The 12,406-nt window shown below is 58.8% G+C and overlaps 1 protein-coding gene across 1 annotated transcript; it reads right to left on the minus strand.

The window, feature by feature from the left end:
- Positions 1-4,707: 4,707 nt before the first annotated feature.
- On the minus strand, positions 4,708-12,075 carry NHLH1 (nescient helix-loop-helix 1). Its single transcript, XM_071727196.1, has 2 exons — positions 11,563-12,075; positions 4,708-7,836 (listed from the first exon to the last, which is right to left on the minus strand). Exon 2 carries the CDS (start codon positions 7,429-7,431, stop codon positions 7,033-7,035), a length of 399 nt encoding a protein of 132 aa, XP_071583297.1. The 5' UTR covers positions 7,432-7,836; positions 11,563-12,075; the 3' UTR covers positions 4,708-7,032.
- Positions 12,076-12,406: the final 331 nt, after the last annotated feature.

Genomic DNA, 12,406 nt, shown 5'->3' on the forward strand with positions numbered 1-12,406 from the left:
CCTCGATGAGGGGATGGGGGCGGAGGGGGGGTGGGCGTGGGGGGAGGGGGTGGCCGGGGGTCTCCGGTGCTTTGGGTGCGTGTGGGGGGCTCCCGCAAGGGTCCTCGGTGCCTGGGGGATGGGTGTGGTGATTCCCTCGAGGGGTTCCCCTGCTGCTTAGGGAGGGGGTGTCGTGGTGGGGGTCTCCCCCGCTGCTTTGGGGGGGGGTGGGTGTGACGGCGGGGGTGGGCTGTCCACGCTGTTCGCGGGGTGGCTGTGATGGGGCTCAGGGTTAAGCCCCACTGGAGTCTCTCCCGGTCACGCAGAGCCCACGAGGGCTTCGTGTCCCGGCGGTCCCCGTGCCCCCGGTGTCGTGTCCCCCCTCCCGCATCCTGGCACAAGAGGGCGAGGGGAGAGGATGAGTGAACCCTGGCAGAGCTGCCTCCGGAGAGGAAACAGCCCACGGAGGTCACGGTCCCCCTCCCACCTTTGCGCCAGGCCGGGCTGTTTTGGAGTGGGGGGGAAAGAACGTGAGTGACCCAGTGACTGCCTTGGATGCCCCAACCCCGAAACCCGGCTCTGGTCCTCCGGAATGTTTGGGATGGGGGGTCCGACCATGTCCCCCCCATGGTCAAGGTGTCCTGGTGCGGCCCACGAACAGTTCACCCGGAGTGGAAGACCCACTCACCCCTGCTCCCCAAGGACAAGGGATCCACAGGGAGCAAGGAGGGGGGGAGAGGGGGAAACGACCGCAGGGTCTCCGACCCCGAGACCACCCTTTGCAGGGAGGGAGCTGGGAAGGGGTGGGGGTGGAAAGGATGCAGCCCTGCCCTATGCGAGCCGCCCCCAGCCCTGGGGGTCTCTTACGGGGGGATCAGAACTCCCCAGTGGGTGCCACGGGGACACACCGCCTATGGGGGGGTGGGAGGGATGGGAAGGGGCAGCACCCCTTCCTGCTGGAGGGAAGGACCCCCCCCAGCGCCCCAAGCGCCCTGCAAAGCCAGAGTCCCCCACGGGGCGAGGCGTGGGGATCCCTCCACGCGTGGAGGACCCAGAGCGGGAGGAGCTCGCCTGCCCGGAACAGCCGGGTCGGGCCCCGCCGTGCGCTTTATATCAATGAGCGAGGCTGGGAACAGGCTGTCCCCGCCCCCTCCCCGGCGCTGTCCAATGGCGTGAGGCGTTCTCCGTCCGGCGCACGCCATTGGCTGGATTTAAATGGCTTGTTTTGCCTCAATGGGGAGCGCTGGGAGGGAGCTGGGAGAGAGAGATCGGGATTTTGGGGACCGTGTGGACACGGAGGTTGTTGGGGGACACCCGGGGACAGCGTTGATGTGGGGGAACCCAAGGGAGAGCAGGGATTGAGGGGTCCCCCAGGGAGACCCGGGTTTTGGGGGGGACCCGCAGGGATGGAGAAGAGATGCCTGGGGGAACCCCAGCAGTACACGAGTGTCAGGGACCACGGGGACAGTGGGGATGTGAGGGGACCCACGGGGAGACCTCGGTGTGGGGAGCTGTCTGAGCCCTGGGGCAGCTCAGCCCTGGTGTTTTGGGTCTCTCTGGGTCATTTCCCTGACAGCCTGGGGCTCATAAGCACCAGGCAGGTGATGTCCTTCATCCTCTCTGCAGCATCCAGGAGTGAACTGGATCCAGGCTGAGCTCGGGGACAGCTGCTTGGTAAGGGATGGGAGGGAAAAAGACAGAGCTGGGAGCTGGAGGCACCTCGAGAGGGACCTCAGAGTCCACCCAGCTTGTCCCTCCTTTCTTGCTGAGGGGATCTGCACTCATGGAGGAGCCCATCTCAGAACCATCCTGGTGGCTCCACCTCAGAGTGCCATCCCCCTGCCTGATTTCTGACCTGAGCTCCATGCTGCAGTTGTCCCAGCTCCAGCTGGGGACATTTTGAGCAGATTTGAGCTTCCTCCTCCAGGTCTCCCTCTGCCACCACCTTCTAAGCATCCAGGAGACACCATGGGGACTTGAGGGAGGTGGTCCCAGCCTCTGCTGCTTCCCCTGGCTCCTGGCACCGAGTTGGGGGGTTGCTGCCTCCCCTATCATGTCACTGGAGGGACCTTGAGGTGCAACCTCGGGGGTGCAGGAGCTGTGGCCTTGTGCTTTTTAGGTCCTTGTGCCCCAGCAGAGCTGGGGGATTGGTGGGGGCCACTCTGCTGTCCCTTCCCCCTGCAGCCACCTGCCCCAGGCTGTCCCCTCACTCCTGCTCTGCCTTCTCGAGTGATTAATGGGCCCACAGCTCGTTCCTGGCCAGCTGGGGGGGCTGGAATTTCCTTGCCATTTGGGAAGGGTGGCATTGTTCCCCCTTGTGATTTACAGGGACCTTCCCCTCCCTCTGCACCCTGCTTTCAGGACCTGCTCTGCCCTGTGCAGAGCACCCAGACCCAGCAGTGCTGAGGGTGCTGGGTGCTTCCCATCTACCTTTTGAGGATGGAGGAGTCTCCAGAACCAGCTCTGTCTTGCCTTGGTCTTGGAAACGACTTTCTACAGAGCTGGGAAGACCCAGGGCCCTTGTGAAGCCCACACAGACCCCCCCTGAGCAGAGTTGGGGGTGACATTTGTGTCCCCTCACGCTTGCCAGGTCTCTCTCCTTGCCCAGAGCTTCCCACACCACCAGACCCCAGATGGATCCAGAGCCCAGGGATGCTCCAGGGTCCCCAGCCCGGGGAAAGGAGAAGGGGGGGTTGTGACGGGGGTCTGGTGTCGCCACGATGTGTCCCCGTCCTGGGGACCCAGCAGATGGCACTGCCGCCTCGCACAAGCCGGAGGGGGACACAGCTGCTGCCCACGGTGACATCCCTGGGGACAGGGACACAGCCAGGCAGCCTGGCCCGGGGGCTGCAGCTTGAGACAAGGGGGGGGAGGTGGGATCCTTCCCCCTTCCCAACCCGGGGTGTCACGTCCTACTCCCGCCCCTCCTCCTTTTTTTGGGGGGGGGAGCGCAAGGGACGCAGAAGGGGAGCGGCGGCCACCGATGTCCTCGGGGCAGGGACCCCGAAGTGCCACAGGGCAAAGCCCGACGTTTGGCTGCACTTTCGGGACTGATTTCCACGGGGGTGGGGGGCGGGGGGAAGAGTGGTTCCCAAATGAAAAGGGATCCCTGGGTGCAAACACTTACCTGCAGGTTGGGAGCAGAATCCTCCAGGGGTCAGGGAAGGGATGGAAGGAGCTGTGCACGGGGAGGGAGAGAGGAGTTGGGAATCGTCTAGGAAAAGGCTCAGGGAGGCAGGGAAGTGGTGCTGCCTTTACCTTGCCTGCCTGCAAGCACAAAGAGCCGGCAAGGGACCCAAGCTGTCGGAGATGACAGCAAAAGGCCAGAACCAGCATGGAAATTAGCATGAAGTGTTTCCATTGTGCCAGGCACAATGAGGACCATATGTCAGGACTGGGGCTGGCAGCCAGGAACAGCCCTGGGGCCTGCCGAGATTTGAGATTCCCAATTCCCACCTCTGGGAAAAACTGGGGCTGGGATGGAGGTGACCATCCCACCCCAAGCTCCATTGGCTGAAGAGCTGGGGCTGGATGCAGGTGATGGGGACACGGTGCATCCCAAGGGGCAAAATCCCTGAGAAAGGACAAAAAGGGCTCTGGGAGAACTGACATCCCCCCAAATTCCCCTCCTGTACCTTCCTATTGCCCCTGCAATCCGGTGCTGAATCTCCCTGTTGGCTTCCTCTGTTCCCCACCCCCATGTTTCTTGTTTCCCCTTTGCTGCTGAGCCGAGCCGAGGCCAATTGATTATATGAAGAAATTTGGAGCAAGTCAGTGAACAGCTGCAACCTGCCCCTGGGGAGCAGAGCAGACAAAGGAGAGGAGCCACAAACTCACTTCCCTGCCTTGCTTGGGGTGGGCTGAGAAAGAGGGGAGAGATTTGGGGGGGTGGCAGGGGACAGGAGAGTGGGGAAGGGGAGTTTGGGGGCTCTGGAGAGGTGGATCATAGAATCCCAGAATGGGTTGGAAGGGACCTTAGAGCTCATCCCACCCCTCCCACCAGCCCAGGGGGCTCCAAGCCCCATCCAACCTTCAACATTTCCAGGGATGGGGCAGCCACAGCTTCTGGGGACAACCTGGGGCTCAGCACCCTCACCCCAAAGAATTTCTTCCCAATGTCCAACCTCAGTCTCCCTGCTTCAAGTTTGAAACCATTTCCCTTGTCCTCTCACTACCCCCCCCATGTCAAAACCCCTCCCCCAGTTTTCTTGTAGCCCCCTTTGGGTATTGGAAGGTTTCTTCTGGATGGTCAAGGGATGGGTGAGTTTGGGCCCAGGGGTAGGCAGGAGAGAGAAGATGGTTTGTAGGGTGGCTTTGGAGATGATGATGTGCTGGTCTCATCCCTCTGATGTCCCAGGGCTTTTAGGAGTCTGCTTGTCCCAGCAAATCCAAACTGGGCTCCAACTGAGCTGGGGAAAGCCAAGACAGCATCCAGCCTGGCTCCAAGCAAGCCCCAAGTGCCAAGAGGACATGTCCTGGTCCCCTGGATGGTGCAAGGGGGGGACAGCTTCCCTCCCACCCCTCTTCCACTCACCAGCTCCTGCGTTCTGAAGTGCAATGAAGAGATGGTTAGAAAACCAAAATTAAAAAAAACAACCAACCCAACCAACCAACCCAACCTCCCTCAAAAAAACAACACCCCCCCCCCCCCCAAAAAAAAAAAAACCAAACCAACCAAAAAAACCCCACCAAACAAAACAACAAAAAAGCAAACGGGAAGCCGGGCACTCAGAGTTCAAGATCTCTCTTTTCCTGGCAGTTTAATTCATTTCCCCTTCCCCCGACTTTCTTGTGAACTCATAAATAATAAATCCTTGCAGTCTGAACAGCCAAGACAAACACACACTGGGGCACCCTGTGGGGGGGGGGGCGTTGGTTTTTCCACCGTGGTCAGGATGACTTTTTGTGTGTGTGTGTGTTTGTTTTCTCGTTTCCCTTTCCCCAAAGTGCACAAGACAGCAAATAAATAATAACATTTCTCAATAAATTAATTCAATAAATATCCTTGGTGGCACAGAGAGGTGGCTGGTGAGTGGGAGGGGTGACAAGGGGAGGGTTTGCCCTGCTGGGGGTTTGTTCTGCCCCGCTGAGCAGGGATGGGGGACGTGGTGTCCCCTGCTCTGGTCCTTCCAGGGGATCCTGCAGGTAGGGGTGAGTCCTTGGGAGATGGAAAATGGAGGTAGTGAGCATCCTCCCTGCTTTTACTGGGAGGGGGAAAATGAGGTACGGAGTGAGGGGTCACTGGATGGGGGTGGGAAAGAGCTGGGGGGGTGTCTGTGGGGGTTCTCGGAGCTTGGACACCTGGAACGGGCAGTGGAGGGTGAGACCCTGCTGGAACCCCCTGCTCAGGCCCTGGGGGTTCCCAGAGGGGTTCCCAGGAGCTGGCACTGGGTATTTCATCTCCCCCAGCACCCTGCAGCTGGACCACTGCCCATCCCCTGCCTGGGCTCGAGGAGGGGAAGATCTTTCCCCAAGGGCCAGGCTGCAGGTCCCAGCCCAGAGCCAGTAACTTCTGAGCTCTTCTTGTCCCCAGTCCAGGCTCTGCTTCTTCTCCTGCCACTGCCAGTGCAAAATTAACTCTTCAACCAACCAAGCGCCCAGAAACCAAAGCAAAACATTCACTCTTGCAATGAGTTTTTCCCGGCCTCAGCCTGCCCCTGCTGGAGAAGAGGCTGCTGGGCTCTGCTTTCTCTTCCACCTCCTCTCCCAAAGTGCTGAGCCAGGCTGGGGGGGGTCGGGGGGGTGTCCAGAGGAGAACCCCAGCTGCTGGAAGCCAGGCAAAGGGGCCATGCCTGCTCCCCCCTCCCCTCCCACCCTGCATCCCCTACATAAAGTGCAGTTTACCCCAGTGGAGCGTGCATTGTGACAGCTCACGCTGCACCAGTGCCATACTGGTGTAAACTGGGGGAGGGGGGGGGGAATGTGTGCAGCACCTCTCTGGGGTGAAGCCTCTTTGCACGTGAACCCCAGCAGCACCAGCTGGGCCACTCGTGAACCCCCCTCAGACCTTTTTCCCCGTGAAACACCAAAGGGTGGGCAGAGGAAGAGCGGGGAGGGATGAAGTGCTGCAGTTGGGGGGGGACGGACACACATCTGGTCACATCTGTGCCATGGGACAGGGGGGGTTTCACACTTGTGCAAAGGAGAGGTGGGCAGCAAAGTTTGGGGTGCAGGGGGTTGAGCTCCAAGGGAGCTCTGGGGGACTTGGGGTGACCCCAGGTGCTGCTCCTGCCTGGCACAGGAGTGTGGGCAGCACAGGAGCTGTCACTGTCATCCACGGGTGACCAGGTCCCACAGGGGCTGCCCCACGCTTCCTCTGAGGGTGGGAAAAGCAGGGACAAGGCTGGAGGAGGAGCAGGATGATGCCCAGGGGTGCTCCTGGGCCGGGCTCTCTCCAGACAGAGGTTGGTCCTGATGGGAGCCTCCCAATGCCCAGCACGGTGCCAGCAGCAGAGCAGCAGCAAAGAGACAAAATGCCCAAACTGGCCACGCTGGTGGGGTCACTGGTGGCAGAAGGTGCAGACAGACAGACGGACGAGCCCCCGGGGCTGCTTGGTGGTGCAGGATTTCCCAGGTCCACTTTTTCTGGCTTTTCCTCAAAAGGGGGATGCACAGACAAGACTTGGGCTGGGGGGCTTCTGCTGCAGGGTAGGGAGCAGGGGTGGTGGACAGACTGACAGAGGTGGGCTCAGGATCTCCTGGCAGTGTTGGTGGGATGGACAGCAGAAGGACAGACAGACAGAAGCTGTCTTCAGGCAGCAGATCCAGCAGGACAGACGGGTGGCTGGTGGAGCCAGGGCAGGATGGAAAGAGAGGCAGAGGTGGGCTTGGTGGTGGGGAAATCTCCAACATGGTTGAGAAAGGGAGTAGAGCAGAGAGCTGGGGACTTGGTCCTTTTCAGCAGGAGGAGGAACACAGGCACAGCATTTTTGTTTTTGGAGGCCCAACATGGGGTTCAGGTCACAGACAGACGGACGGACCCGAGCTGTCAGCTCAGGGAAGAGATGTGGCAGACAGACAGACAGACAGACATCCAGACACAGGCTGGGCAGCTCAGACATCCAGCACATGGTTCAGGTAGGAGATGTAGCAGATAGCCAGGCGCAGGATCTCGATCTTGGAGAGCTTCTTGTCGGGCGGCAGCGTGGGCAGCAGCTTCCTCAGCTCAGCAAAGGCCATGTTGAAGGCTTCCACGCGGATCCGCTCCCTCGTGGCGTGGGCCGTGCGGTATTTGGCCGTGGCACGGCGCCGGCGCCGGCGTTCTTCCCGACTCAGGTGCTGGAGATCTTTCTTCACAGCTTCTCCGGGCTCAGCTCCCCGGGGTTCGGAGCACAAAGCGACGTTGCCGGAGTCCTCGGGGCCACCCCCGCGGCCGCAGTCGCTGAAGACGGATTCGGGCTCGGAGTGTGTGGGGGGAAGGTCGAGGTCTGTCTGGTCTGAGTTGAGCATCATCTTGGCAGGAGAAGGGTGGACAGACAGACAGACAGACAGACGGGTGCTTCAGGGAGTGTTGGGCTTCAGGAGGGCTGCGGAGGTCGTGAAACCGCTCGATTTTCAAGAGGAGGTTCCCAGCTCACAGCAAGCCCTGGGTGATTCTCCTCCTCTTCCTCCTCATCACACAGGGTCTCCGAGAGAGAGAGTTTTGAAATGATTCCTCTTGCCCGGAGAGCTCGTGGGGTGGGTGGCAGCTTCCCCAGTCAATAAGTTAGGGAAGACGGTGGGATGCATGGAAAGGAAAGGAAAAAATAAAGCACCATCCTCTGCGTGGACACTGGGACCGAGGGCTCTTCCGTGCAGGTGTGGCAGGACCCGGGTCTGGAGCTGTGGGGTGTCAGGGCCCAACTCCTTCTGTGTGTGCTAAAAAAGAGAAGCAGAGGAGCTCTCAGCATCACCCAGCTCCTGGTGGACACGAGAGATGGAGCTGGAGAACAAGAGGCTCTTTGCTCCCCTCATCCCAGCAGAGCAGGGCCCAGCTCCTGGGTGCCAGGCTGGTTTTAGGTGAGGGAGGAGACCACCCAGAGAGGGTCCTATGGAGAGGGGACCTGCCAGGGGTTTGAGGTGGGGGAGGAGACCACCCAGAGAGGGTCCTATGGAGAGGGGACCTGCCAGGGGTTTGAGGTGGGGGAGGAGACCACCCAGACAGGGTCCTATGGAGAGGGGACCTGGTGCAGGGGCTCCGGGAGAAGGTGGAAGTCGTTTCTCCTGGTTCTCCGGAGAGATGACAGGTGGTGGATGAGCAAAGGGGAAAAAACAGACTGTGAGGGCGAGAGGAGGAGGGAGGAGGGGGTTAGGAGGGGGCTTATTGTGTACTAAATGAGCCCGTATGTCATGGATCCTGGCACCCTCGACATATGGAACCCAACACAGCTGCTTTGCTTGATGTGGCCAAATAGACGCTGGCTCCCTGCTCCCTCCGGGACGCCGGCCTGGAAAGCTGCTTCTCCTTTCCTTTCTCCTCCTCCCCTGCTGCCTTCCCTGCTCTTTGGGGTCCAGGTCCTCACAGATGCCTCCATCAGTCCCAAAAGAAAGGCTGGGAAAAAGCAGGTCTTGCCAGAGGTGAATTTCCCACCCCCCCCTGCTTGAAGCAGGGGAAGGGCTGGGGTGGAGCAGGGGAAGGGGGAACAAACTTCAGATGGGGAAACAGTGCTGCTGGAAGACCCAGCAGCCTGGGAAGGCAGCCAGGCAGAGATGTACAACATATTACCTCTTGCAGGCCTGACAAGCTTGTAATGAACCATAAGAGTGAGAAATGGAAACTAAACAAATATGGACAGGGGAAGGCTGGGGAGAAGGAGTCCCCGTCCCCATCTCATTCAGACAGAGCAGTGGGAGCAGAGCCCTTGCTGGGGGTTTGAAGCAGCGTTGCTCAAAAACCACAAGAAACCCCCCAGACCCCTCCAGAAATGTCTGCACAGCCTCTCTGAGCCCCCCAGCCCCGACTTCTGGGGCTGTTTCTCTGCATACTTGCACACACATGTGCACAAGGACATGTACACACACACACATGTACACACACATGAACACACACACACGTACACACATACACACACATGTACACACATGTACACACAGAAACACACACACGTACACACACGTACACACACGTACACACATGTACACACATGTACACACATGTACACACACACACATGAACACACACACACGTTTCCCAGAGAATTTCTGCAAATGTTCCCCCTTGAAACCTCCTCTGGGTGAATCCCACACCCGTTTATCCAGGATAATTTACACCCCCCGAGTCGGGCATCTCTGCTCACACACACACAGACTCTCCCTGATATTCAGATTTCACTAAAAAAAATAAAAATTAACCCGAACTTTCTCTCCTCCAACACAAAACCTTCCAGCTCTGCCTCAGAATGCAAGGAAACCCCCCAAACCCTACAGGAAAAGTTATTCCTGCCAAGCTCTTCTCCTGGAGGTGAGGGAAGGGCTGATGGAAATGTGGCTTTGGGGAGTCATGGAGATGCCTTCCCCTTGTAACAAACATCCTCAGAGCACCACTGAGTTTGGGGCTGGGTTTGACTTGCTGCTCCAGCACCAAACCAGCCAGCAACCAAGAGCCAGGACCACAGCAGGAGCTTCACCTCACCTTCTTTTTTAATTAACCACCCCCACCATAGCCCTCCACTGCAGCCGTGACTCTTGTGCCTCTTGTTTGACCTCCTTCTTTCCTCTCCTGTTTTATTTTCTTTTGTCCTGCCACTCTTATCACCTCCCTGCAGACCCAGCACTTCTTTTCTGCTGCTGGGTGGCAGAGGGAACCATCCTGTCCCACTGCTGCCCTGCCCTCTGGACCAGGATATCCATGGGAGATGAGCATCCAAAACCAGCTCTGCCTTCTGGACCAGGGTGCCCATGAGCACCCAAAACCAGCCCTGCCTTCTGGACCAGGGTGCCCATGAGCACCCAAAACCAGCTCTGCCTTCTGGACCAGGGTGCCCATGAGCACCCAAAACCAGCTCTGCCTTCTGGACCAGGGTGTCCATGAGCACCCAAAACCAGCTCTGCCTTCTGGACCAGGGTGCCCATGAGCACCCAAAACCAGCTCTGCCTTCTGGAGCAGCATGTCCATGGGTCACCACCACCTAAAGAAGCCTCACTGGCAGTGGTCAGAGCCCTTCCTGGCCAGCTTGAGTTTTTTTTTTTTTTTCCCTGGTAGTGTTTTCCAGCACCCTGCTCCCCCTCCCATAACCATCCCTAGAGCAGCATCACAGCAGGTCTGGAGAGCTTGCAGCCGGGCTGGGAGGAGGAGGAGGGAAGGTCAGCCCCGTGCCACAGCAGTTCTGCACTTTCAGCTCCTGAGTCAGTGCCTGGAAGTCCAGGATTATGCTCAGCTCTGTGCCTGGGTGAGCAGCTTCCCTCTAAACACCTTTGCTCCTGGAGACAGGGAGTAACATTGGAGCTCTGGGACCAGCTGCACCTCTGGGCTCCCCTTTATCCTGGTTCTGCTGCAAATAACAGTCCTGTTCTCCTCTTGCTCTACAAACTCAGGTACTGCCTGAAACCAAGGTGATGCCTACAGCCACCCCAGCAAGAATCTCCCTCCTGTCCTCCTGGCTTCAGCTCAGGGCAGAGAAGGAGACACACAACTCCCTCCTGTCCCTTCCTGGGACACCAGCACCGAGGCTTGAGGATGTGGCTTCATCCTGGAGTTGGAGAGACTGCAAAAGCTCCTCCCTGGGCAGACAGGGCTGGTGACCTGGTTGAGGGACCAGGAGAAGTTTAATTCATTTCCCCTTCCCCTTCACTTTCTTGTGAACTCATAAATAATAAATCCTTGCAGTCTGAACAGCCAAGCTCAGTTCTGTGGTCTGCAGAGGTCACAGGCTGTGGGACACTTTGCTGTCACTCTCTCGGTGTCCTTGCAGGGGAATTGAAGGTGCATCCAACAGGAGAGTCCTGCACAGGGGGTCTTCGGGGTCAGGAAGATGCCAGCAGGAGATGCTGGACCATTGCCTGAAGATGACTTTCAGCACTAGACCCCAATAAACTCCTTCTCCTGCTCCTCCTTTGCTTGGTCCAGTCTTCAAACCACTTTTCCTCGGCTCTGCTGTCTTGAGTTCTGAGGGGCTTTTTCACACTTTCCTCCACATGAACCGTAAACTGTCGTCTTCCTAAATTAATCTATTGCCAGAACCTAAACTTGCTCCAGTCCTGCCCTCAGCCAAACCCCAGCAGTGCTTAAACCCATCTTAAAGATGAAATCCCAGCTCCTAGCTTGCCCTTTTCCTTGCACTCCAGACCAGTGGTGCAACAGTTTTTCAGGACTCCCTGGCCACAGCCAGGAAGATCCCTTCCAGGCCACCTGCACGGAGATTCTTTTTCTTTTCCCTGATCAGAAATCCCTCGGTGCCACCGCCAGGCCCCAAAGAGAGGGATGAGCAGCTGGGTCATGTGTGAAACCTGGTGCTGAGGTCAAGCTCCTTTTCTGAGGGAGCCTTTGCCTTTGTGCTGAGTTCTCCCTTCCCCTCCAGCCACCCTCTCCCTCTCCCCATCAGCCCCCCACCATTTCATCAGCATCCAACACCCGGGAGCACCATTCCCCTGTCCCCAGGACCTTACCCCCAGGCTGCTGACCGTTCCCAAGCTCCAGCTTTTCCCTTCCAGCAGGCTGAAGCTCCAAGTAATCCAAGGAGGGAAGCACCGCTTGCCTTACCCTTCCATCGAGGAGGCAAAAAACTTTCCGGGGGTGTGCACGGTGTCCTGCTCTGGGGGATGGACCTGGGGGGTGATGAGGGGGGTCAGGGGGAACCCCGATAGCTTTGGGGCCTGGGCATGCTACTCCTTGGGCAGGAGAGTGAGAGGGCCACCACCACACCTTGAGATGGACACCCCAAGGAGGCATGTGCCCCCCAAGCTCTATATATCCACCCCAGCCCCACACGTCGGGTCCGACCCCGGCTGCCTCATTGGCCGTTCCGGTGCTCCCCCCCTCATAAATATTAAAGTGAAGCGAGGGGATGCCATTGGCTGTGCGGGAGGTTGGAGTTCCCGGGAGAGGAGGGAGGTGGAGGTTGGATGTGGTCCTGGAGGGTGGATGGAGGTGGTGGGCTGGGAGGGAGAGAGAGAGGGAGGGAGAGAGGGAGGGAGGAGGGTGGGGGTGCTCGGGGAGAAGGCGACATCTGTTCCCCATGCATATTTTATAAAAGAGAAATAGAGAGATGGGAGCGAGCATGGAAAGGGGAGAGGCAGGAAAGTCCCCGCGCTGGGCTGGGACGAGGAGCAGCGACTGCAGAAGAAGTGGGACCGGCAGTGGGAGCCGGGCTGGGTCTCTGTGCTGCATTACATACACACGTGTCTGTGTGCATGCGTGTCCCTGTCCACGCGTGTCCGTGTGCGTGCAGCACGTGGTGGTGGTGGTGGTCGCCCGTGGGTGCAGGAGTGGTGGTGGGTGCCCAGAGCGTGG

The sequence above is a fragment of the Heliangelus exortis genome, chromosome 27 (genome assembly GCF_036169615.1).
Source record: "Heliangelus exortis chromosome 27, bHelExo1.hap1, whole genome shotgun sequence".
Classification (NCBI taxonomy): Eukaryota; Metazoa; Chordata; class Aves; order Apodiformes; family Trochilidae; genus Heliangelus; species Heliangelus exortis.

Coding starts and splice junctions, on each gene's coding strand:
- NHLH1 (XM_071727196.1), bottom strand. CDS start 7,431: ATGATGCTCAACTCAGACCAGACAGACCTCGACCTTCCCCCCACACAC.